This window comes from Theobroma umbraticum, unplaced genomic scaffold, assembly GCF_002168275.2.
Source record: "Theobroma umbraticum cultivar Fairchild unplaced genomic scaffold, ASM216827v3 scaffold_51.0, whole genome shotgun sequence".
NCBI lineage: Eukaryota > Viridiplantae > Streptophyta > Magnoliopsida > Malvales > Malvaceae > Theobroma > Theobroma umbraticum.
The window spans coordinates 5,312,145-5,338,253 of NW_018397260.1; the positions used below are offsets into that span (position 1 = coordinate 5,312,145).

Below are 26,109 nucleotides of genomic sequence, written 5' to 3' on the forward strand. Positions count from 1 at the left end.
GCTTATGAAATAAGGTAAGTTCCCAATCTTGCACAAGTAAGAGCCCAGAAATTAATGCAATCTCCAAAATACCCCAGGAATAACCAATAGACATTGCAAGTCTAAATTTCTGTGGATATAATTAGCTCAGTGGTCATTGTTTTTCCCCCCAAAAAATGGAAATCTTTACAGGATATGTTCTTTGTTTACATACCCAATTGTAACCAACTGAAAAGAAAATGCAATTATGTGAAACTAGATAATTGAATAGTAGGAAGGTTCATTTCACATATGAGAGTCACTTTTTCAGGTTATTGCTGGACTTTTGCCATGATCATATACTATCTGCCTTTTGTTGAATGATTACAAATGCAAAGATACAATTTCTGCTGAATGATTCTCGTGCTGTCTAAATTTGGTTTTCTCAAAATTTGACGAACCTATAAACTGGTTTGGGTTGGTAGCTTTTATTTCCTCAACAAAACATTTTTTTTCAAAAAAGAAAGCACTGGCTTGTGCCACAGGATAACCTTCTGCTTTTTTAGTTTTTTTTTTAAAAAAAAAAACCAAAAGGATATCAAAGAAAGGAAAATTCTGCAACAAAACACAAAGATGAAGACAAAGCCAGCAACAAATGCAATTGAACAAATTATCGTGTGAAGAATGTTTTATGACTTATTTACAGAAAAAAAAAAAAAAAAAAAAACTGGTGTTGATTTGGGGGTGTTTGCTGCACCAACTTCTATTCCAACCATGCACAAACCCTAAGTCAAAATATCCTAGTTTGTCTTTTCCTAACAAAACAGCTAGCTACCTTGTTGGTTGCAATATAATTTTCACCCATGTTATTAAATTTAATCGATGATGATTTCCCTAGATTTTTCCCTGTCAGTTATCTTATGTTGAAATAATCATGAAGACGTACTAAAAGTTTTTGATGTATTTAAGAGCCAGAAGTTGGGTTCAAGCATGCATCTTTGCCTTGATGATGTACAAACATTTAGGTGCATGCTTAACGGGGAAAACCAAGTCCTCCTTTCTTAATTCTCAAATATTCCCATTTTTTTCTTGATAATGATATATATATATATACAACAATTAAATTAAAGTATATTAATATATACTGGAATACTTAGGCTAGACATTTTAGTATCTTAATTAATTTTTAAAGACCAAATCCTTTCCTACTTCCCTTCTAAAACTAGCCTAAGAATTTCATAGTCAAATAAAAGTATTTATCAAGACTCCTTTTATGCTTTATTCATGGTACGACATTCATCAATCGACCCTGTTGCACTTCCATTGTCTTATACTTGTCACTACATGTGTCGTATTACAGAAAGAAAATATAGTAAATAATTAATATTGCTCAATTTATAATGATTGAGTAATTTGGCACGTAGATTCCCAAAATTTACAAGTCTCATCAAGAAATCCAAAATAATTAGTACGACGTTAGAAATTTTGAAGCCATGCAGGCAGTATATGACGAAAGATATTCTGCTCCCCTTTGCGTGCATGAAGTGGGTTGAAAATGGGTTCCCTTTGACCAATTTCGCGTCGCCAAGCTTTACGAAACCCGATTCGCGAGTTCCCTGGGAGCCCTTGAAAAAGACATTACAGTCTGCCCTTTATTTTCACATTTCCCGATGTATCCGACATTTTTTCTCACAAAGTATATATGTTTTTATTGCCTAGATATAAAAGCTGAAGGATATATTGGTCTTTTAAAGAAGGCGACTGGCATGTCTCTAGTCTAATAGTGAAATAAGCTTGAGAGGAAGAAGTGTCCCAATCTTAATGGCCAAACAAAAGTCATAGAAATTTTTTTCTTTTTAATAATTAGCGATCAAACACAGGAAGTATTACCACTAAAGACTGTTTATAAATAGCATGCCTGATGAGTTTTGGCGGTGACACAGGAAAGCAAGCAAAGCGAAAGCAAATATAGAAGAGAGGATAGAAACGACATGGGAAGATCTCCTTGTTGTGATGAGAATGGCCTCAAGAAAGGACCTTGGACTCCTGAAGAAGACCAAAAGCTGGTTCAGTACATAAAGCAGCACGGCCATGGCAGTTGGAGAGCCTTGCCTAAGCTTGCAGGTTCAAATTTTAAAACCTAATTAACTAATCTCTTTCTCTCCTTTCCTTTCCTTGAGGAGGATGCCTCTTCATCTTCATTTTTATGACTAAAACAAATGGTTGCCGTTTCAGGTCTCAACAGATGTGGCAAGAGCTGTAGGCTAAGGTGGACAAATTATTTAAGGCCTGATATCAAGAGGGGGAAATTTTCTCAAGATGAAGAGCAAACAATTCTGCATTTGCATTCCATCCTCGGGAACAAGTAAATGCATCCAAATTTGATTTCATATAATACTAGTGAAAGTCACTTCTCTTTTCTGTGTTTTAATTAAATTTCTTGTCATTATACAGACTTTCTTAGTCATATCTTTTTTCTTTTTTTGGGTAAAAGGTGGTCGGCCATTGCAACACATCTACCAGGCCGCACAGATAATGAAATCAAGAACTTCTGGAATACCCATCTAAAGAAAAAGCTGATTCAGATGGGAATTGATCCAATGACCCATCAACCAAGAACTGACATCTTTGCTAGCTTGCCTCAACTCATAGCCCTGGCCAACCTTAGAGACCTCGTGGAGAGCACAAATCCATTAGATGACCACACTGTAAGATTGCAGGCAGAAGCTGTTCAGTTGGCTAGGCTTCAATACCTGCAATTTCTTGTACAATCGGCAGCTTCAATGACCAATAACTCATATTCCCAGAACGGCATTGCAGACATGGAAGCTTTCAACTTATTAAATTCATCAGTTCCAGATATTAAAGAAAACCAGGTTCTAAATCCAGCCCCAATTTCACTTGGAAATACTACCTCTCAACCACTCCACCATCCCGCTCTATTATCTCACTTGCCAGACCCACAAGTCCCTTTCAGTTTCCAAACATCGTTGAACTGTGAGAAAACAGCATTGAACAGTGAGATGGGCCACTGTTCTAGCTTTACAATCGTCAGCCAAGGAGATAACCAAACCGATAATTCATCATGGCTTCTTCCATCCCCTACCCTTCCTCCCACAGTAACTGAGACATCAATCAGCAATCCAGGAGATGTAAGCAGTACTTCTAGCTACAATGGAGCAGCTTCTCCATACTGGCATGAACTCTATTTCGAGGACTCAATCATGCATGAGATTTCTTAGATGGTATCTAAAAGTTTGATAGTCTTGGAGTTTGCATTTCCCAGTGTTTGCTGTTGCTGTAAATACTGATTGCATCTCATGTTTAATTAGTTCTCCTGTATACCCTCTCGTTCCCCAACATTTATGCACTTATACAGCCTATATGTATACACATGTTTTTGTGTACATACTTTTGGGATAATAATCATATGATCAAACCACGGTTTTCCTTGAAACTTTTTCATCTGGTAATTATATAGAATTTTTTTTTTTTGTAATCAATTTCATGTGTTGTGAATTGTGATTGAGGTCAATGAACCCCATACAATCAGTTCATAACGTATAGATGTAGGGATTTTCCATGCATTCACATCCTCAAGAAATGCAAGTAAAAGAAGAGTGATCTATCAGATTGATGAAATACTGAAATGAGCGGAGAAAATAAAAAAAAAATGATCAGGGCTTTATTTAGTCGTATGCAGTAGTGCTTGTAAGTATTTCTTTTGTTTCATTATCGGTTTTTTTCTATTATAATGGTAAGTAACTCAAAATTCCAGTTCTATGTATTTATTCCGGTGAAGGCTCTGAAAGCTCACCTGTGATCAGATACTTAATGATCAGTATACAAGATCTTAGCAGTAAAATAAATATAGACAATTGATTAGGCATATACAAGATTTGACTCATGTGATATATCCACAATACTTTTTTCTGTTCCAAATTAAATATCCGTTTTGCATTTTTTCCCTAATTGGCAAGTATATAAATTACTTTTAAAACTTATAAGAATTAAATTTTACTATCTTTTAAAAAAGAGTTAAAATTTAGAGATTTTTTAATTAAATTATTCATGTATATATATATATATTTATATATTTAAAAGACGGTATCTACAATATATAGCTACACAGCACACAAGGACAAAGATTTACAATCTTTATTTTGGTATGAATCAAACATTTTAATTATAATTAATTAAGAACAAATTTTATAGCATATAATATTTTTCAGCTTCAGTACTCCACACCTGCCACTTTCATATACCAATCACAAACTCCATATGATTGCAATATTTGCCCATAAAACAAAACATCCCTTTCTTGATGTTGCCACTCGTAGCCATCACTGAATTGTTATGCATGACCACCACCTGTATGCTCGTCTGATCGAATCCCGGCTTGCTCCGTAGTTAATTACAAGGTCTAAACCAGAATAAATAAATCATTGCCGAAGATTTCATGAACATACTTACTATATATAATTCTTGCAGTGACATAAGAAACTTTGAGTAGCATCCAATATATGGGGTAGGATTAGGTGGTGAAAATTTTCCTTTCTCTTTTAAATAGGATGATATGGGAGGAGAAGAAACCTAACCGGATCCTGTTTTTCTATGTTGCTTTGACAAGCATGACCAACTCGACTTCAATCAAGAGCTAGCATTAACTATATATATATATAATGAACCTTGAGGCAACTCTCGCAGAAAAGATTGAACTCGACCAGCACTCCATTAAGTGGTTGACATGTGTGATATATTAGCTTTTAATTCTGAAGACTTTGTAAATATATTGGATTGGTTAATTTGAAGGTGTGACAGTCAATCCCTTGACAGAAAAGAAATCATGTTCGTAACAACTCTTAAATGAAAAACTTTACCCCAACCTCCTGCATGTAAAACTTCCCTTTTCCTTAAACCTGAGCAGTGTGGATCCTCCCTTACAACTACACAGATGCTAGACTTCTGCTTATACCAGTTCGCCACCATTATAAATTCTGTGAAAACACCCACTTCTCCATGATGAAAAGTGTATTTCAAATTGGATTATTTAGGTTTCTCTTTTTTACTTATCACTTACTAAATAATGATATATTAATAAAGACTATATTATATGAGATTCACATAATAAAGAAAGCCATCTTCTCCTTGTTTATTTTGTGTTGATTAGCTGTTTTGTGCTGATTTTTGCTTGCTGCCTCTTTCTGTTTCTGGGCAGCTTGATTTTCTGCTGTTTTTTCTGTACTGAGACTTCCTGGATCGATGGAGTCCACACTTTCTTCTGTGTGACTCTTCTTCATTTATTTTTATATACATACATACATACATACATATATATATATATTTTCATTAAAAAGGAAAAGTACTATCTTCGTTAAAACCAATAGTTTAAACAAAGACAATACAATAATCATACATTACATAGTAACAAACACAAAGATGATTACAAAGAAGATATTGTCCTGCCTGTTTTTGATTGATTATTTCTTCAATTACAGTCCAGGCCAGTAAAAGGTATAGATGCATTTTGTTTAATTTTGGTTTTGGCTAGCTTTCTTTTCTGTTTTTTTTTTCTTTTTATGTGTATCATGCAAACCCCATGTTTTATATTAGTAGTACTGAAATTTAACTCCATTTATTTGAATGATATGTCATCTATTTTAGTCATTAAAGTACAAAAAATGGAAAGCAAGAAACCTTTAGACTAACATCTCCAAGGACTTTCCATTTTTATCATAAATGAATAGTTATTACTCTCTGTGATGATGTTCCATTTTTCCCTTTCCGCACGCAATAGGAATTCAGACACACAATTATGTCCACCTAATTAATTGTAAATCACACAAACAAACGATTCATATATCTCAACCACCATTTTAACAAGCTGAGGAAAAAAAAGACAGATCAAAGGAAATTACTGTACAACACCAAAAGAAGAAGAAAAAAAGGCATAATCAATCTACATGTTCTTCTTTGAGAGGAGAGTTTTTTTTCTTTTAATTTTTAGTCATTTAGTTTCATACATTTCCTTTTTATATTTTGGTGAAAAAAAGTGAATTTCCCTTATTGGGTAAGAATGGTCACCGGGCCATACAGTCTTTTCTCTCAAAATCAGGTATGGCCCAAATAAATATCTACCATGGATAGGCCAATTAATACAGTAGTCTCCAGATTAAGCCCAAAACAAATTCGATTGCCCAACCCATATGTAGGCCCACTCTCTTCACTCCCAGGTAGGCCCAAAATATGTTAAGCTGTTTAAACATAAAGCCTGATATATCTTTGGGGTTGGATTCAAGTTCTTACGGTTAGAGATCTTAATCATCTATAAAAATAATATTCATGCTTATATTCAAGTAACATATGCAAAATTCTGTAATTTATGTATGAACTTCTTGCATAAGTTTACAACAGATTAATAGAAAAAAAAGGTTAATCATGCATTATAGATCAAGATTTCAAATTCATTTCATGAATAATCAAGATTTATGGTGTGCATCATTTTGGTGGCAATTACTTGACCAAACAACATGCACCAATTCTATTTCGAACTATTTATATCAGATATATATAACGTATATGAATTAAATTCATTAAGGTCAAGAGCTGTAGCAAGCAACAGGAACATGATTGAACAAAACAAACGAGTTTTGGTTGGTTTCGTATAGGTATCTTGGAGGCTGGTGGCCCGTCACTCTTGAAATTATGATACATGTGTTTCCATCTGTGAACGAAATATCCTATTAAGAGAAACATTGACAGTACTGATGGGATTTTTCAGCACAAAAGTCTAATTCTGCGGCCATGAATAGCGTATATTGATACAAGGAGAAAAAACTGAACTAAGCGTCCAAGCATTTGGTAGCTGACCAGGTTTACAACCCTTGATGATACATGAAATAAGTTCGAACCATCTGTTTCCAAATATTAAATTAAAAAAAAAAAAGAAAAAAAACCAATAGTACTATAACAGTACGACTGCTGTATTGTATCATCGTCCTGGAACCCTGAATAAAGGGAGGGGGTGAGGGAGAGAAACTGATACCAACTTTTATTTTTATTTTTATTTGGATCATCATCTGATAGTGGATATTTCAAAATACCGAGAAAGGAGCTTGTGCTCGAAGGTGGTTGAGAAGAGGGGTAGGACTAGGAGGGGACCATTTGAGCATATTCATGGCCAAATGGCAATGGCAGTTAAGACACCAACAGATGAGCGGACCACACTCACATGGCACTTGCAGTCTGCTGCTAAACCTGACTGTTGTAGAAATTGAACCCGTACACCCTGCTCTTGTCCTTCCCTTTCTTTGTATTAATTATATTGTGATCTTATACTGCTACTAGCTGCTAGTTGCTGCTGTTACCCACCAAAATAACCAAGTAGCCCAACATCACTACTGGGCAGGCCTAGAAAAAGGAAATTCAGCAGAACTTCTTATCTTTTCTGATGTAGTTGTGTCTTTTCGGTTGGGATTGTTCAATCATTGTTAAATTACGTTACCATGCAAAAAGAGGGTTAAGCCGTCATTCTTATGGTTAAAATAGTGGAGTGACCGACTTGTGATTTGTGACTTAGAAGGAGAGATCAATGAGATTATTTATCAGTAGCAGTACAATTTCTGATTTAGCATTCGGCCCCTGCTCCTAAATCAAGGAGGAAATATTAGGATAGAGCATTTGACTCGTCTCCAATTCTCCCGTACGGAGATAACTGCATCCGAATGCAGTCGAAAACAAAAGAGAATTGTCACTGAGTGAAACTCGCTGACAATTCACAAAACAATAACCAACAGCGGTTGTTGGAAGAATTGAAACTATAACTCCACCGAACAAGTTTGGCAGTGAAAGGCCCAACCAGTTTGGTGGTTGCTTCATTCCTCTCATCTCTCACTCTCTTCCAATACATTGTTTTTGACAAATCGACTTCTCTCCAAGAAATTAATGCATGTTGCCCACACTGTACCAAGTTTAGTTCACAAAATCACTTAAAAAAGATTTCTTCAACCCACCCCACCAAAGGAAAGACGTACAATCGCACGTGCTCGAAGGCAGCGGTAGACGATTCCGAGATTCTTCGATGCGTCGGAGTTGGACCTCCCATTGCACTCGTTATCGTACGATAGCCTCTGGAAACCCTTCTTTTCATCGGTTTTACATTTTACCACTCTTTAGACGGAACAAGCTTCATGCACCCGAAATTATATATAGAAAATTAAAAAAACATTAGCGGAATAATATAAATAAACACTTTGTTGGCATTGATGTGAAATTGCTGAATAAAAGAAATTTTGATCCTTACATGAGTTAAATTTATTAATTAAATAATAAATTTATTCTTTTTAATAACTCAGTCACATAAATAACTTATCAAGTATAATTTTTTAATAAGTTATTTTAATATTTATATTTAAAAAGTTGAGGAGCTATTCGCACAATTCATCAAAATCGAACTAATCCTTATAAAATATAGTTTTTATAAAGTAATATGTGATAAATTAATAATTTTTATTAAATAATATTTTTGATCGATCCTTACTTGAGATAAATATGATAAATTAATAATTTATTAAACTTTTAAAATAACACATATAAAAAACACATGAGTTTCACTTCATATATAAATTAACAATCTCCTTATACATTAAAATTATATATATACACATGACTCAATTAAGAGGTTTCTATAAAATATGACTCCAATATTAATTGTTTTCTCTTAAAATTATGTTTCTCTAACTTTTTTTAGTACATTAAAAAACTATAGTATAATCTTATTTTATTATAAAAGAAAATTGTGCAATGTGATTGTTATTTAATTTTATCTTTAAGCGAGATAGGCTCTAGTAAGGTGATACCAAACAATTAATTTATACCTAAATTAAGTATTAAAAAATTTAATTGATGTATAAATTAATAATTTAATAATTTATCGATTAAATAAATATCTTGATTAATTAATAAACTTTCATTATTTCTAAGTGTATTAATTTACAAAAGTTTGGCTACATTTATTATCTATCATTATCTAGGTGTATGTTATCTGAGTATATTATGTACGGAAATATTGTTGCTTTGGAGTTAAGTCAGACTTCATCATCAATAAATATTGTGCAAAAAGTGTAATTCTCTTTAATTTTGATGAATACATTCACACCTGCACATCAATTTAGTTCACAATACGCCTGCCCAAAGAATTTATTAGTGATAACTGCATGCTTAGCATTCTTCAACCCGGGCGCGCCGTCAACCCTGGGGCAGAAGTACATAAGCGCTCCTGACAGATCTCTATCCGATGCCGTTAGTCAAAAAACATCAAAAAGAATTTAATATCTTCAATTATCCTTTATTCCTTTCTCTTCACAGATTCTCTCTTGCTTTTTCTCCTCACTGCCACCGATTCTTTCTCTTCATTCACCACTTCCATTTGTAGTTCCCATCCTTCCTTGTTGATCTAAACAAAAGTGATGGGGTATTGGCTTTGGTACTAGCTTCATTTGTCGTTGATGGGGACGGAATGGAATCACTTGGGTAGAGCCCAATTTTATTGGAGCAGTGGCTTCACCCTTCGCATGTACAGTTCGACAGACTCGAAGTAGATGAGAAGAAACCTGACTTAGGACAAGCTATTGTGAGACCGGTTTTTATGTTTGAGTGTTTAACAGTGATCCAGAATACATTGTAATATGTTAAAATTCTGTACTTGGTGTTGCTGGACATTTTCTTCGATTAGGTGACCCTGGGCGGCCGGGGTTGCAAATGCGGCCCGGTCTGTGATGCGTGGGTGGACATCTCACCTGGAAAGTTCACCATGTCTAAAGGAGGAGAGAGAAATGGAAAAAGGAGGAAAGAGTAAAGTAAAAAGAATAATAATTGTGACTATTTCAATTCGAATAATGATATTTTATAAGTTTCTGGCCTCTTTCATGAATTATGTATAACAAATTAAAATAGTACATTTTCTTCTATCTCTCCCCCTTCCATTACTATTTTTTTTAATTGAAAATTCTCACAGAGCTCAATTACTTTATTTAAATTTTATTAGTAAAATATATAAAACAGTACTTTACCTTCAATTTTACATGAGCACAAATTAAAATTAAATAAAGGCTTAAAGAAGGTTTTACGTTATGTGCATAAATTCTTAAAGTAAAGATAAAATTATTTTTTAAAAAAATTAAAATTAAAAAAATAATAATAAAAATAAGATAAGTGTTTATCTGACTTAATTTTTTTTCAACTTATTTATCTATTAAAAGTAAAAATCAGACCAAACATAAATTTTAAAAAAAATTAAAAAAAAGAACTTCAGGAAAGCTTTTTATTCTATTTTTTAAAAAATATAAGAAAATTTTTATTTTTGTTTCAAAGATATTTTCATTGTTAAAGATAATTATAATATTATTTTTTTAAAAAAAATCTTTTATGATAATTTTAACTAGAATTGTAACTTATAAAAAAAATTACTAAATAATTTCAGTTTAATTCTAAATGTTATTATTTTTCATAAGAACTATAATAACTTTTAAGTTAGAAAAAAATTAAGCTAAATAGGCTTTAAGAGTACTACTTTTTTATATTTATTTAAAATAAACATAAAATAAATTAAGCTTATTTAATTTTAAAATACCACTTAATTGACCTTAAATTTAAGTAAATATCTAAAGATTCTAATGAGTATAATCCTGATTAAATAAACAATTTACCACCTGATTCTTTTTTTAGTAAATACGTGAAATTCTATAAAAATATATCACAAATATTTTTTTATAGATTCTAAGAAATATTGTAAATAAATATACCTTTCATTACTTTTTTTCATGAGTCCAGACTAATAATTAACTAGGGTCTACGGTTCAAATTATTGGACTACCAATTTAAATGAATATTGAAAGGCATTTTGTTATTCATTGACACGACGCCACGATAATTGTACCTATACATTGACTTGGTTCTGGTCAGATAATTTTGACACCCTGATTCCGATTGAAAATTTGCAATTGATTGATTACAACTCCAGCTCCTCTTTCCACGTTGAAAACTTGAAATGCCTTAACAGGAAGTTAAATTAAGCATAAGAAGAGATGTGGAAAGTGATTGATTACCTGCAGAAAATGGGTGATGGAGAGAAAACATGGAATTTATTAATGGGCAAAAAAACATAAAAGAAAAGAACAAGTCAAGGCTGGGGTCATAATAGGCACCAAGTCCTGAACACAATCGTACAAAAGACATTCGGTAACTCTATAAATGATTATCATGCTGGAAAACAATATAAAGCTGGATGGGCCTGTTATTTATCCAAGAATAGTGGAAATAACTTCCAATTAAACCATTATAATTTGTGCATGTACCTCATTTCTCGAGTTTAAATTTAGAACCGGCATTATCATAAAGTTTTGTTTTAGGCCTAAATTTTTCATAAATTTTATAATAGTATAATTCATTATATTAAAATATATAAAAATTAAAATAATTAATAAATATTTTTTAAATTAAGTGTTCAACAAATATTTATTTTATTTTTATTAAAAATATTTAAGAATTAAAAATAATTAAGAAAATAATATATATTTTCACTTTTTTAATTACATGTTTAATAAATTTCTATTTTTGTCATTTTTTAATTCTCACAATGTTATTAATTGTTAATTATTTTTTATTTTTTTAATCAATTATTAGTAATATGTATTTAATGATTTTCAATTAATGATAAAGTTTTTTTCTTAATTTCAATAAAAAAATCATTTAAATATTTAGACACTTTAACGAGGATATTGAACCATTCTTCTTTAAATTAAGATAGGAAAGAAATATTTTGCCAATAATATAGTAGTACAAATTAGCTGCAAACATAAGATCTACGTTACCTGTGGATCATGTTATTTCAGGCATGCTGGACATCTAACTTTCAATTATAGGTTGCTCTCCCATGTCGGACCACATTTTATAAAGCTGTTGTGAGTAGAAATAGAAAAGAAAGAAACATTTAAGCCAAAATGGCATAAAAAAAAAGAAAGATAGAATCCCAAGGACCAAATAATCTATAAGAACAGAAATTACTACCAAAAAAAATCTCAGGTAAAGAGCAGCCTAAAGATATTGTGAGGATGATTAATGATGTAAAGAGTTTTTTTTGTCATAAATATGATTAATGATGAGGATGATATGCTTTGAGAATTGGTGCTAGATGTGAGCTGACAGATGGACATGGTACACTTCGAATTGTACAAACTTTGAACTTCCAACTGCTTGGAGAGTGACCTAAAATGACTTTTTATTTTTATTTTCTTTTATTCAAGGTGTCGAAGTTTAAGTAACAATTAGTTTGAGAGAAAGTGTAAGCAAAGTGTAAGCATATTTCTTATAATGTATTTAATTAAATTATATTATAATATTTTGTTATAATAAATTAATGTAACTGGAACTTAATTGCACTTCAAAATCAAAATAATCATATTACATTTTACTTTGTAATATTTTTAAAAATATTTTTATTTTTTAATTTTATTATTTTATTAAAAATATTTGACAATGTTATAATTTATTTTTTTAATATACATTTCGAGAGATTTTTTTAACTATTCTTAGTAGTGATGGTGACTATCAATAAATTTATAGTATTTTTTAAAAAATATAAAATATATAAGATTATAATAAAAAATAAAAAAATATGATCTTAAAATTATATTTTAGAGATGATATCATATAAAAATTAATAATAATAAATAAAAATATATTAAACTTATATTTTAATAAATAAAAATAATTTTAAAAATTGACATTATATATAAATTACTTGTAAACCAAACGTTACAATATTATTTTAGTTGTGTTTTAATTGTTACTTTGTTTATATACTAAACACTATAATATTATTTTTTTATAATCACATTGAATTATAAAATACTAAATATCATTTTAATTTATTATGACTAATTAATTAGGAACGGAAATTAATTAGCTTGAAAAAGTTTCATATTGTTTGAGTGAGAAATGCAAGGAAAAAGAAGATTCTGCTTTTAATTATTTATGTTTCATCTTGTGTACATTTGGATTTGATTAGGACCTGACCTACTGCTAGTATTGGCCCAGTCTTTATTAATTATGTTACAGGCAGCAGTTTCTATTCCACATGGTGTTTTCAGTTTGAGCTTGAGCAGTTCCTTCTTCGTTTCTTTTGGTAAAATCGCATGCTCATTAGTCCATGCTCGTACTAGTATGATACTAAAACCCTTTTAACAATTCTTCAAGATTTATGTGATGAATAAATAAAAATATTAGACAAAAAAAAGAACACCTTAGTAGATGACTGAGACGTCTAATCTTTTAGTAGCACATGTAAAAACTCTTTCTTCTTTCTTTCCTTTATCTTTACAGGAGAAAAGAGATCATTTTGATGTAATGATATTCATCTAGGCATTATACTACTATTAACAATAATAATCAAATTTAATGAGAATACTTAGTGGGAAGAGAGAGAGAGAGAGAAGAGAGGGACACCATCATAAATCACTTTTAACAGTGACACATATGGAATCTGAACTTTATGAAGACCTCCAAAAAAAGAAAAGGGTAGGCCCACCTGTGGAGGGAATGCCAAATCCAAGTAGTCTGCATACCTATCTTCCCCATGCTGGCTGTCCCCTTCCAATGCCCAAGCTTCCAATGCAGTCTCAAGTTGAGATAATAATATCATGTATATAATCGCTATGTACAAAAACAAGGTAAAGAGAATCAGATGCAAGCAAAGTCATGTACAAACTCATCAAAACCACAAAACACAGGCCCCTTCTCCGCGTAAACAAAAAACAATAGAACACATTGACAAATGATACATTGCATGTCATTTTAGCATGAGAGGGGGAGAGGGAGTGGGGGACTCCCAAAGACATGGACAGAATTATTGTTGTTGGAAATCTACAAAAATGACTTTGAATATCTTGAAATTACATAGAAAATAGAGCAATATTTCATTTCACTGTTTTTCCACCCTGTCAAAGAGAGAGGATTAGAGAAGCAACTGGAGGGGTGGGTGGATTTTTGTTTTCTTGCAAAGGATAAGAGGAAATTAAAAATCTAGAAAATAAAAGTTGTGGCTACAAATTGCCTATCAATTTGTTGTATCCCCACTCCATTAGCCAATCCTCTTCACTCACTCGCCGAACACATCTCTCTCTCTATCTCTCTCTGTGTCCAAGGGGCAAGCCAAGTGCTTTTTGGTTGCACCTGGTCCTCAAAGACTACAACCAGGATTCATTTGTAGAAATTTAACCAAAAAACTAAGGAGAGAAAAACATAAATACATAATAAATAAGCAACAAGAGGTAAAAGATAAGTACCACACCTCTCTCTCCCACTTATAATCACATGCAGTTTTTCCTCCCATTAAGAATAATACTAACAAGCTACTCCTGTTGGCAAAAGCAAAAAAGATAAGATTTTTAATTAGACAACAAGAATTTCCTGGCCATGGTATATAGTTAAGAAAAAGATAAAAGGTAGGTTTAGTTTTGCCAGTTTTAGTTTGATGAGCTTTGGGAGATATGTCAGGTGGTGCTTGTAGCATAGTTTGGTTCAGGAGGGATCTCAGAGTTGAAGATAATCCGGCACTTGCAGCTGGTGTTAGAGCAGGTGCTGTTGTTGCAGTTTTTATATGGGCACCTGAAGAAGAAGGCCATTATTACCCCGGGAGGGTGTCAAGGTGGTGGCTTAATCAGAGTTTGGCTCATCTTGATTCTTCTTTGAGGAGTCTCGGTTCTTGTCTCATCACAAAGAGATCTACTGATAGTGTTTCTTCTCTTCTTGGGGTTGTTAAATCTACTGGTGCTACTCAGCTTTTCTTCAATCACTTGTATGGTTAGTTTTCTTTTCTTTTCATTTCATTCCCTTTCCCCCCTTTTTGTTGGATAACTAAAAGAATATTGTTTATTTTTTGTCTTAATTTGTTGTTGTGTTACTGCTTGCTGTGTATTAATGACAAAAAAGTATTTATTTTTTACGCTGGTTTGCATGGGTCTTACATGGATCATGTCGATTGACCATTTTGAGGCTATTATTTTATTTCCTTTTATGCTTTTCTCTTTCACCTTCTTTTGGGTTTTGCCTATTTTAATCTGTTTCTAATATAATAATCGAGTCTTACGAGCCTTGCACCAATTGAGTTAGATTCTTGTCATTCACTAGTCAAGCTGCTTTCAAACTTGGCTAATTTTTTTTTTTTTTCTGATTGGTTGATTGATTCTTCTCTGTTGCTTATGTTTGTTCATAAATAGGCCTTACGCAATTTTGGGTTTCCCAGTATGCATTTTTTTTTTTCTTTCCTTGGAGGTTGCCTATGAATCGTCCCTTTGTTGACACTATTAAGATTGGCCAGTTCCCGTCGAAATGATCACATTTTCCTTTATGCTAGTGTTTAAGTATTAGCATCTTTAATTGGCTAAACAAATTTTGAGTAAATCTGAAATTTCCTTCAACGAGCTTGTCAGGTTCTTTATTTTTCCCATGATGTGGTTTAGGGAAGCAAAAGAAAAAGGCTCTATGTTTAACATTTAGAGAAAATTTGCTGCTTTTCAGATCCTATATCACTGGTTAGGGATCATCGTGCAAAGGAGGTATTAACGGCCCATGGTGTAGCAGTGCGATCTTTCAATGCAGATTTACTTTATGAACCCTGGGATGTAAATGATGCTCAGGGCCGCCCTTTCACTACTTTTGCTGCTTTTTGGGAAAAATACCTTAGCATGCCCTATGACCCTGAGGCTCCACTTCTTCCACCTAAGAGAATAATCTCAGGTTGATCTCCTTTGAATTCTGTTATTGACTTATTAATCACCATTATCAATCAGTTTCCTTCTTTTTCCCTATTGTGAATGCGTTTGATTTTGATAGATAATGGCGATCTAACATATTTGGCTTACAATAGTAGTGAACTTTAACGACGTAAGAGTTGGAAAGTCAGGCTTAGCTTGAAACCTTCTAGCTCTGTGATTTCGGTTCCTTGAAGTTAAAATTTATATTATCTATCTTTATATCCTTCTTTTACATGGTACATGTTTATTGTCTCTCTGATATAGGTGATGTGTCAAACTGCCCTTCGGATCCGTTGGTGTTTGAGGATGAATCAGAGAAGGGAAGCAATGCACTTCTAGCTCGAGCATGGTCACCTGGGTGGAGCAATGCTGATAAGGCATTGACCACATTCATTAATGGACCTCTAATTGAGTACTCTAAGAATAGAAGAAAGGCTGATAGTGCTACAACCTCATTTCTCTCCCCCCACTTGCATTTTGGGGAAGTGAGTGTGAGAAAAGTCTTTCATCTTGTCCGCATCAAGCAGGTTCTATGGGCCAATGAAGGGAACAAGGCTGGAGAAGAGAGTGTGAACTTGTTTCTCAAGTCAATTGGACTGAGGGAATATTCAAGATACTTGAGCTTTAACCATCCTTACAGTCATGAAAGGCCTCTTCTTGGGCATCTTAAGTTTTTCCCTTGGGTAGTGGATGAGGGCTATTTTAAGGCATGGAGACAAGGTAGAACTGGTTATCCACTGGTGGATGCTGGCATGAGAGAGTTGTGGGCCACTGGCTGGCTACATGACCGGATAAGAGTTGTAGTTTCTAGTTTCTTTGTAAAGGTTCTGCTGCTTCCCTGGAGATGGGGTATGAAGTATTTTTGGGATACCCTCTTGGATGCAGACTTAGAAAGCGATGCTCTTGGTTGGCAGTATATATCTGGTACTCTCCCAGATGGTCGCGAGTTGGACCGCATAGATAATCCACAGGTTTGGCTGAAATTTTAGTTAGTGGTCTTGCAGTTTGTTTTGTTACTTGGTTTCTGATGCACCCTGAAAAAAATTCATATTTCCACTAATTATAATGATATAATTATGTTACCAGTTTTAAACTCATTCTATATCCTAAGCTGTCTTTTGTGGCACTTTCAGTTGACATGTTAACTTGATTAAGGATTCTGTTCCTCAAAAAAGTAGTGTTAGCAGTAAGTTTATGAAAGTTCATGTTACTAGTCCTCTTATTTTGTTGAAAAAAATCTGTTTGAGATCTGAATCATTTGGGTATTTGATACCTCTGTCTGAACTTCACTGTCTCTAGCAATTGAAGCTCTACGTGACTATAACTGTTTCCTAATCTCAAGTATGCTTGCATGCATAAATATGAAAATGTTGCAGAAGGAAACTGAAGCTTGTATTGCAAAAATTTTACTCTATCCTCCCTAGTCCTACCTAGCCATTTTTCAAGTGACATTTGTTTATCAAAAGCATAAGAAATCCTTTAGAGCCGAATGTACTTAAAATATACTATATGGATTTACATTTATTCAAAATTATCTTGAATGATATATGGCGCCAGCTTTGTCATTGAATTAAAGTTTTCTACAGTTTGAGGGTTACAAGTTTGACCCACATGGAGAATATGTCCGACGGTGGCTTCCTGAACTTGCAAGACTGCCAACTGATTGGATACATCATCCATGGAATGCTCCTGAATCTGTTCTTCAAGCTGCTGGAATTGAGCTTGGGTCAAATTACCCTCTGCCTATTGTAGGAATAGATGCTGCAAAAGCCAGGTTGCAAGACGCACTTTCAGAGATGTGGCAGCAAGAAGCAGCTTCAAGGGCTGCAATTGAAAATGGAACTGAGGAAGGCCTTGGAGACTCTTCTGAATCAGCGCCATATGCCTTTCCTCAAGACATACAAATGGAGGAAAACCTTGAACCAGCAAGGAACAATGCTCCAGCTACAACTCGGCGTTATGAGGATCAGATGGTGCCTAGCATGACTTCTTCTTTGGTGAGAGGAGAAGAGGAAGAACCTTCTTTGGATCTTAGAACTTCAGCAGAAGAGAGCAGAGCAGAAGTTCCAAGAAATGTAAGTATAGATCAAGAACCACAAAGAGACATATTAAACCAAGGAATTCCACAAACAGTTCGTAACAATAACACTTTTCTGCAATTTAATATCCCAATGGTGGTGGGAAATGCTGAGGATTCCACAGCAGAATCTTCTAGTAGTAGTGGTAGGAGAGAGAGGGATGGAGGAGTTGTTCCAGTTTGGTCTCCTCCATCTTCTAGTTATTCAGAGCAGTTCATAGGTGATGAAAACAGTATTGGTGCGAGCTCAACTTATTTGCAGAGGCATCCACAGTCCCACCAAATAGTAAACTGGAGGCGATTATCTCAAACTGGGTAAGAGAATTTGAATCATTTTTCCAGGGATTGTCCATATTTTTCTGTTTGCAGTTTAAAATTTTACTCTCTGATTGGTGTCACAATGAAATTTGGATGCAAGCGCCTTCCTGGCTGAAGATGCTTGCTTGAAATTGCATCTTACTAGTAAGGACTAGCACAGGTGCTAGCAAATTAAACATATTGGCTCTATAGGAGTTCTAAAATACTTGAGATGTATCAAATTCATCAATAATTGAATGTAAGCATTATTGAAGTGTTACCGCATCGACTTCCATGATATGACTCGTTTTAATCTCAAGTCCTAATCTTTGTCTTGTCTACCACAGGTGAAACAGATACACCCCAAAAGACTGGAATCTTGCAGTTGGAGAATGCCAAAATGCCCTTGTGGGCTAATGCGATGATAGCATGCCTCTTTATCTACCCCCATCTGTGAGTCACCAATCTAACTTGATCAGCAGTTGACCTGCTATGTGTATGAAACTTAAAATTGATACAGCAGCTGATTGGCCATCTTTTTCCCCCTATTGTATCATATGCATAGTTCTGCTGTATAGTAATTTGTCTTAAGAAAGGGAAAAGAGTCATGGTAGAAATGTGTAGTCGTCTAATAAAACCAGGTTTGTGTATTTACTTTTAACTGATTAGGAAGTTATTTATCGTAATTCATAGTTGTGCTATCTATTTGTTTTTCCAGCTTTGACCACATCACAGCTATTTTTTTTTTTTGGGCTCAATCAGCAATTTTATTTATAAACCGGTCACAAAGGACCGGTACAACGCATGGTCACTGAAACCAGAAAGGTTCAGCGATCCCATGCTACCACATCACGGCTATAGGTTGGAAAAATGACAGCAGAATGCTTCTTTCCAAAATGCTGTAACCTTATATTCGTCCAATTCTTTGATTCGTATTTGTTCCATTTGGTTTTGGAAGTTCTTAGTTAAAAAACGCATTGATCAGCAGGCAAAATTGAGTGGGCTCCCTTTGTAAAGACTATTGTAACATTGCCGTCAGGCATAGATCAAAATAATGCATTGATGACCTCTCCATCTATGAGAGTAGGATAGCTATGGATTAGACTTCAGGGTGAATATAAAGTTCATTATACATGCTATTGGTGCTCTCGTCAGGTTTTTCTGGTTAAGGCACTCGAAGTATACTGTACACCAAAGTTGCAGCCATCGCGCCAAGAATAGGAGCTACAATAAAGACCCATAGGTTTTTGTAAACACCAGAGACGACAGCAGGGCCTAAACTTCTAGCAGGGTTCATTGAAGCTCCTGTGATTGGCCTGCCAGATACAAGGAGTTCAAAAATTTTATGACGTATGGTATGATCAAAATTATTGTGCATGAAGAATGGTTAGAGCAATAATGAAGTACAAAAATGATTGAGATGGTACTGGAAAGTTCATTTACCCTGCTATAATTACATTAAACAGCAGTGTAGCACCCATCGCAACTCCACCGATATCTCTGCTCTGTTTTAGTCAATCAAAGATTCAGAATTATCATGATTAATATTTGTACGTATAAAATGTCAGCCCGTGCAATAATCTCGCGAGAAACAAAAGATTGATTAAACTCTATTGGTCTCTCCAGCTGTTCATTTTTATTTTTTGGACTCAACTGTTTTCAAACAGACCAAAATGAAAAGGAGAGACGAAAATAAGAATAATGGGAATTGTGGTCAATGCATGAAGCCAAAACCTATCCCTCAAGTTGATTCCTGAGGAATTGAAAAGAACATAAAGCAAAGTTCAACAACTCTTGTTCTATCTTACGTCTTTCCAGAGAAGTTATTGAAAGCAGAACTTCTAAGGTACGCCAAATATTTGCAGGTAAAACAAAAGCAACTACTACAAACTTAATCAATATACCGCTCTGTGATCACTGATCAGTAGCGACAGCACATATGTTGAACATCAATATGAAAGTGATTATGAATTCCCATGTGATGGCTTCAAGATCACTAGTTGAATTTTTGTATTGGGTCATTGTTACTTGGATGCCACCTTGGTCATCAAACAATACCCTGAGGGTCAGGCTAGCGAGGGTTGCTCCCAGCAATTGAGCCAACAGATACATAGGTACCTTGACGGAGAAGCAAGCCAGGTTTTAATACATGAAGTTGATACTAAAGAGAAGCGAACATATATGTTGCAGTAAAAGGTAAAATTGTTTCTAATAATTCCTTACAAGTTTCCATGAAAATTTGCGGGCAGCAGCCAAGGCTAGAGTGACTGCAGGATTGAAATGAGCACCAGAGATATGCCCAAGTGCGTATATTGCTGCCATCAGAACTAGGCCCCATACTATTGCTATTCCCACGATGGTTAGTGTTTGAACTTTGTTTACAAGAGCTGCCGCGCAACCTGCAAAGATAAGGAAGTATGTGCCTACAAGCTCTGCAACAGTCTGTTCACAGAAAAATGAATAGTACTTATCACAAGAGACCAATATTTGTCATGTAATCAGGATGAAGTGCGTGACAAATAAAAAGCAAATATAATTTTTACCTTTTGTAAGTTTGATGGAGGGATGTCATGGTTAATGGAAAATTCTTGTGAACGATTAGCTTTTGCCTCTTCCATAATAGAGTATTTTGTAGGAAGTGGAAGTTTAGGGGAGACCACTTCCATAATAGTGTGTTTTGTAGGTGAAAGTTTAGGGGAAAACTCTTCAGTAATTGAAGGCGTGTTGGCCATTGTAGCTCTTAGAAGCTAGACCAAATTGGGGTTGAGAACTTGTTTGTAAGTAGCTTTATATTATTTCTGGCTTGGCAGGCACAAAAAAAAAAAAGGAAGACCGAGAAAAATTAACTAAAGGGCATTGTCTTAGAGGGATTCTTTGTTAAATTGCTCTGGACTCAACATTTGGGCTTCATTGCACAGTAATCAATCTGTTGTTTATTATTTTATTAAAAACCAGACCGATTCAACGTTAAGAACAACCATTTGGAAGTCATATCCGCAAGTATTTGGAATCATTTGATGGTATCAAAGACTTGTACCAGAACTTTTCAACTAAGGGCATTTCCTTTTGTTTCTTTGAAATGGTTTTTCTTGACAGACAAAGATAGCTAGACAATTCCTGCTAATTCAGACTGTTCACTGGCTACACTATAACCACAGTGTCAGTCGGCAAATCGTGGTTTTAAGAACTAAAAACCAGTGACTTGTCCCTGTCAGTATAGCTTGTAAATTCAGAAAATGGAATAAGTACATTCCAGACAGAGAAAATAAGGAAAAAGACTTGTAGGTCTATAATCAGGATTCAACGCCTTAATTTGTGGCTTTTAGTATGCGGCTCGATATCTTCATTGTAATTGTAGAAATCTTAGGCCGACCTGGCTGGCTAGTCTTTAAGATTTGATAGTAGCATATTCTGTAGGGTGTTTTGGTGAATTTTATGTGCCCAAGTTTTGATTAGCTGACTTCGTTGAGTGCATCAAGAACTCCGTTAATTGCTATCTTTGTCCATCTGGTTAATTGTGTAGGAGGGGCTTGGCCTGTAACGAGTTCTCTCAATGGTATATGTTTTATTTTATACCCTATCTAGCAAAAAGGTTACAGTTATATGTCGCTAAGAAGTTGTAGAAACTCGTAGGGGTCCAAAAGACAGTTGCTCCACATGGTTAGCCAGCCAATTTCGTACAAAAATTTAGAGCAAGGCCTTTGTTTCCTTAGGAAAAAATAACTTTCAGCCGGGCGGCCCGCGGGGGGGAAATGTCACTCACTCTCCGAACACTTTCGGCGAATCAGGATTCCATAGCAGTCAATTGCTCAACACGTTCTTTATTATTATTATTTTTTTTTTTTGAGTAAAAGATGTTCTTCACTTTGTTGAAAATGCTTTTGAGGCTTCTCTTCTAGTGTAATTAAAAATGATATCTCTTTAGCGCTGGAAATTACAAGATTCCTCTCGGCACCATTTTGTCAAGATTTGCAACTTTGCTACTTATTTTCCTTATTCTGATAAAGATTTGATAGAGATTTAATGGGATGCATGAATGAACCCCCAACTTCTTACTGAAGGATCTTGCATTAGACAAATTGTACAGAAGAGAGCAGGAAGAGGGGCCGGTGACCTTGTGACCTGTTTCCCAATACTAAGTCCATCTCCCTTGCCAAGATTATGGGATGCAAAGATATCTCACAAGAGATTCATCTAATAATGATAGCCAAAGCTAGGACAAAAGAAATGGAAAAACCAGCTGGTCCAAAGTTGCTACATATCTTCCCCTTATACACAAGTATGAATCTTGGATGTGAAGGCTATTTATATTATATGCAGTTAAACTGTTTAATTCTATTCATCTTCTTTTTCCAAAACATATGCTTTAATTTCATGCAAAACTAATTTTATATTAAAAAAATCATGATAAACATAAAATTTTAATTTTTATAAAATATCATCATTACATTTCAAAAATTATTTATATAAATATACATATACTTAAGCGAAGTTATGACCATAGATGAAGATTAAGAATGAACCTTTTCACTTGAATGTAAAATGTTTTATGTGCTGGGTGATCTGATAAACTATACTAAAAGCGGTTCTTTGGGTGCCATAATACTAAGAAGCAATATCACAAGAATCATGGAATGCTAGGACTAGAAATCGCACCTGTCTTGTAGGGCATAATCCATAAAGCCTAGCTAGCTAGGGTTCATAATTCATCAGCCATTAAGCATATGTATGGTTTCCTTATACATAGAAGCATCAAAGGTACTGCAAACATTTTGACAGATCAAAGCATCGGATTCGATTGGGAGCCACGGAGCCGCAGTGTAAGTCAACGGCCTTTTTATAGCAGAGAGAGATAAGGATCAGCTAAAAGATTCAAATAATTTTGATAATTAAAGCTCTAATGAATACGCCCTATGTTATTATGGGGATGAAGCAGCTGCGCGCCACTGAAACAGGAAGCCCTGGTGGTGGGTATAGAAGCTGTCATCATTTTCAAAGGGAAAAAGAGGTGTGAAGGACTCAGGAATAATCCCATTATTGTAGTTATTTAAAAGAGAATCATAATTTGGGATAATCTAATAAATGAACAAGATGATGTGTTCCACTAAGTAATTCATTCTCTCAAGTTGAGAATTACATTATTTTGACAGTATAAACTAATAAACGTTTGACACGTGTATCGATTCTCACAAATTCTTCCTAAACCCTGTTTTATTATTCCCCCCTTGCCCCCCATCTTCTTTCTCTGTCCCTTTCCTTCCTTTCCGAAAGGAAATCTATGGAGAAAGATTAAGTTGAAAATCCTTTTCTGCTTTCTTTTCCCCAATTCTCCTTTTATGACACCTTATTTTATTGGGACATTAAGGTGAACAGAGGGCATGAGCCTTCCTAGACAAGGTTTGCAGACTTGAATCGGCACCTCAAAGGAGCAAATTTTCATGATATATCCCATGTGAGGGGAGCCCATTTTGTTCCTTTTTTCACTTCAAAAAAACACAAAGGATAGAAAAAGCACGAAACCTGCCAATGCCATTTTTTCCATGCAGGACGTACCAATTCATGTGGAGTATTATTGATCGATGTTGCTTTATCACATTCGTCCTGCAAAACACATCATTCTCTACGAGATCAATTATTACCTTACGGTGATTCAAAAAGCTGTCAGACAAGAACCACATTGAGATTAAAACAGGCCGTAAACCATCTGTGTTTCTGGATTAATTGGTGTACTTTTCTTTGGATTAATGTTGGTTTAAACGTAAAATCGCCACATTGTCAAACAAATACACAAGCAAAAGCAGTAGACATATATACGTTGACAATTCGGAGCGCAAAAAGTGATTTCTGTTCGGCAAGATTTTCTTGCCCATTTACATCAAAGAGCTTCCTCCGATGCGTTTCTTCTGACTGGACTGTCTGGTCATGTCACGTGTGCTGGTTCCTTGAATGTAAACAATCAGAACCATTGGCCAGTAGCTGTACAGTCATGATTTTGGACCAATTCCCCTCCTTTTTGGTTGATATTCTACGAGACCGCTCAAGATAGCAATGATCAATTTCTCTTCCTTTTTCCTTCCCTTACTTCTTTTGTTCAGTTCAAAATCACCAGTTTGATTGGGTAAATAACAATATCAGGAAAATATTAAAATATGTCAATAAAGTTGGTTCAATCTGTTAATTTATTCATTTCGAAATAAAAAGAATTTGAACGACTATAACTTTTATGGATATTATTCAAAATATAAAATCTCAGCCGAGTGAAAAACAAATGTTTATATCCTAAAACCACAAATTTTTGTTTGAACTTTTCTCTGTTTTTTATTAGTTGTTGGTCTCTTGTGAAGCTGCCAAAGACTTTTTGAGCAACTGATCTCTTGCCAATTGTACAAATTTCCTTCCCGGAGCCCTTTTTTGACATGCTATAAGGAGTATTTGGTAGTTGCAGTCTTGGATTAGTAATGCCATTTACCTGCTGATGAGGTTAATAAATTCATCTTTCAAAAAAAAAACGTGGTCTTAATTTGAAGGTTAGAGCAACTTATCTGTTTCTGAAATTTTATTAACCAAATAAAAGAAACCCTTTGAATATTATTTGATTGCTGCAACAAAGGAAACCATTTTGTCAATGTTAGGCTGCTAAGTTTGTATTCTGCTGCTACCCATCTCAACAAAGAATTTTTCTTTTTCAACCTATATTCCTATTGCTGAAATTGTTCTGGCTTAATATTGTTGTTTAGTCGCCAATGGAAGTCTCTCTTTCAAAAAGGCTGAAGAGCCTATTAATAGGTGATGAACATTTGGTCAATTTAGGGGATAAAGCACCAACCCAATAACAAGAACAAATTGGAACACCTTTATGATGCCTGGGAATCAATTCTTTCCCCAGAAAACTAACAATATCTTTTGTGCCCAGGATTAAGGATGCTTTCGCCGGAGTTTGCAGGGGAAAAATTTTGTATTTGCTGGCTGGGTACAAACAGAAAGTACATAGCTTGCCCTCTTGGGGATAACAATAAAATTTGTTCATTAAATCTCTTCATGGTCAAAAAAATAAAAATAAAAACAGCTCTCTCGTTATATGTCCAAACAACTTATTATTTGTGGATTCTATAAGATAGACAGTGATAATAGATGTATCGCAGTATCGGCTATTACTTATTAGTAGTATGGAAATATGAATTTTTTGTAGTCAACTATTCCTTAAAAAAGGGCATATTTTCCCAATAAAACTAAATGTGGTGAGGATGAAATTTTCAGAATTGAATAGAATTGTTGACTACTTCAAAAAAAAAAAGTAAAATGGTTAAATCAAATTAAAAATTTGAAACTAAACCTTTCCTCACCTTTATCACATGACCAAGCCCAAATTAGTTTAGGTGTTATTAAAAGGAGGAAGAAGAGTCTACATTGGCCGTGTGGACACGGGGCATGGGGGTGGCGAAGGAAGAGCCTACAGGATGTGAAAACTAGATGGTTGGTGGGATTAAAGGGCAGAGGATACAGGGCAACTTGTCAGCCCATCGATCATCCAAGAAAATGAATATTAGTATATCTGTCACGCTTTGTAAAGGCAATTGAGTTTCTCAGCGTCGTACTACTGCGTAATGTAATTTATGTCAAACCGAGTTTGCTGGACCATGGTCAACACACCCACCAACATTGGTAAAACATGACTTCTTTCTTGGGCATATCAAAATCCCAGAAATGATTCCCTTTCATTATTACTACTAGTAACAACGAAGATTGTAATTTTTTATTTTATGGTAACTGTAATCAAAAAATGAAAAATTTTGTAAGGTGTTAGTTTGATTGTGAAATCTTTTTTAATAATAAAAAACTTCTTTCATTCAAAAGGAAAGGAGTCTTCCCAAACTAACGCATCATGCAACTCACAAAACCCAAAAGAATAGCTCTTACCTCATCATGCAAGTGGCGGCAGTTACCAGAAGCTGACCTCTATGGTCC

The 26,109-nt window shown here is 34.4% G+C and overlaps 2 protein-coding genes and 1 pseudogene across 4 annotated transcripts; 2 read left to right on the forward strand and 1 right to left on the reverse strand.

Annotated features, from left to right (window-relative positions):
• Nucleotides 1-1,906: 1,906 nt before the first annotated feature.
• MYB93 (myb domain protein 93) lies at nucleotides 1,907-3,401 on the forward strand. Its single transcript, XM_021428984.1, has 3 exons — nucleotides 1,907-2,082; nucleotides 2,194-2,323; nucleotides 2,453-3,401. Exons 1-3 carry the CDS (start codon nucleotides 1,950-1,952, stop codon nucleotides 3,198-3,200), a joined length of 1,011 nt encoding a protein of 336 aa, XP_021284659.1. The 5' UTR covers nucleotides 1,907-1,949; the 3' UTR covers nucleotides 3,201-3,401.
• A 10,701-nt stretch (nucleotides 3,402-14,102) lies between these two features.
• CRY1 (cryptochrome 1) lies at nucleotides 14,103-18,847 on the forward strand. 2 transcript variants are annotated; one of them, XM_021428460.2, is made up of 5 exons: nucleotides 14,104-14,817; nucleotides 15,535-15,753; nucleotides 16,035-16,741; nucleotides 17,357-18,162; nucleotides 18,492-18,847. In XM_021428460.2, exons 1-5 carry the CDS (start codon nucleotides 14,505-14,507, stop codon nucleotides 18,493-18,495), a joined length of 2,049 nt encoding a protein of 682 aa, XP_021284135.1. In that variant the 5' UTR covers nucleotides 14,104-14,504; the 3' UTR covers nucleotides 18,496-18,847. The 2 variants fall into 2 exon arrangements, with proteins under 2 accessions (XP_021284136.1, XP_021284135.1); XM_021428461.2 differs by lacking the exon at nucleotides 18,492-18,847 and having other exon boundaries at nucleotides 14,103-14,817; nucleotides 17,357-18,166.
• Nucleotides 18,848-18,977: 130 nt separating this feature from the next.
• On the reverse strand, nucleotides 18,978-20,914 carry LOC110416464 (nodulin-26-like; annotated as a pseudogene). The gene is made up of 5 exons (XR_016351214.1): nucleotides 20,688-20,914; nucleotides 20,368-20,586; nucleotides 20,049-20,262; nucleotides 19,588-19,642; nucleotides 18,978-19,460 (listed from the first exon to the last, which is right to left on the reverse strand). The product of XR_016351214.1 is annotated as a nodulin-26-like (transcript).
• Nucleotides 20,915-26,109: the final 5,195 nt, after the last annotated feature.

Coding starts and splice junctions, on each gene's coding strand:
- MYB93 (XM_021428984.1), top strand. CDS start 1,950: ATGGGAAGATCTCCTTGTTGTGATGAGAATGGCCTCAAGAAAGGACCT. Junction 2,083..2,193: donor AGCCTTGCCTAAGCTTGCAG/GTTCAAATTTTA, acceptor TTGCCGTTTCAG/GTCTCAACAGATGTGGCAAG. Junction 2,324..2,452: donor CATTCCATCCTCGGGAACAA/GTAAATGCATCC, acceptor TTTGGGTAAAAG/GTGGTCGGCCATTGCAACAC.
- CRY1 (XM_021428461.2), top strand. CDS start 14,505: ATGTCAGGTGGTGCTTGTAGCATAGTTTGGTTCAGGAGGGATCTCAGA. Junction 15,754..16,034: donor ACCTAAGAGAATAATCTCAG/GTTGATCTCCTT, acceptor TCTCTGATATAG/GTGATGTGTCAAACTGCCCT. Junction 16,742..17,356: donor ACCGCATAGATAATCCACAG/GTTTGGCTGAAA, acceptor AGTTTTCTACAG/TTTGAGGGTTACAAGTTTGA.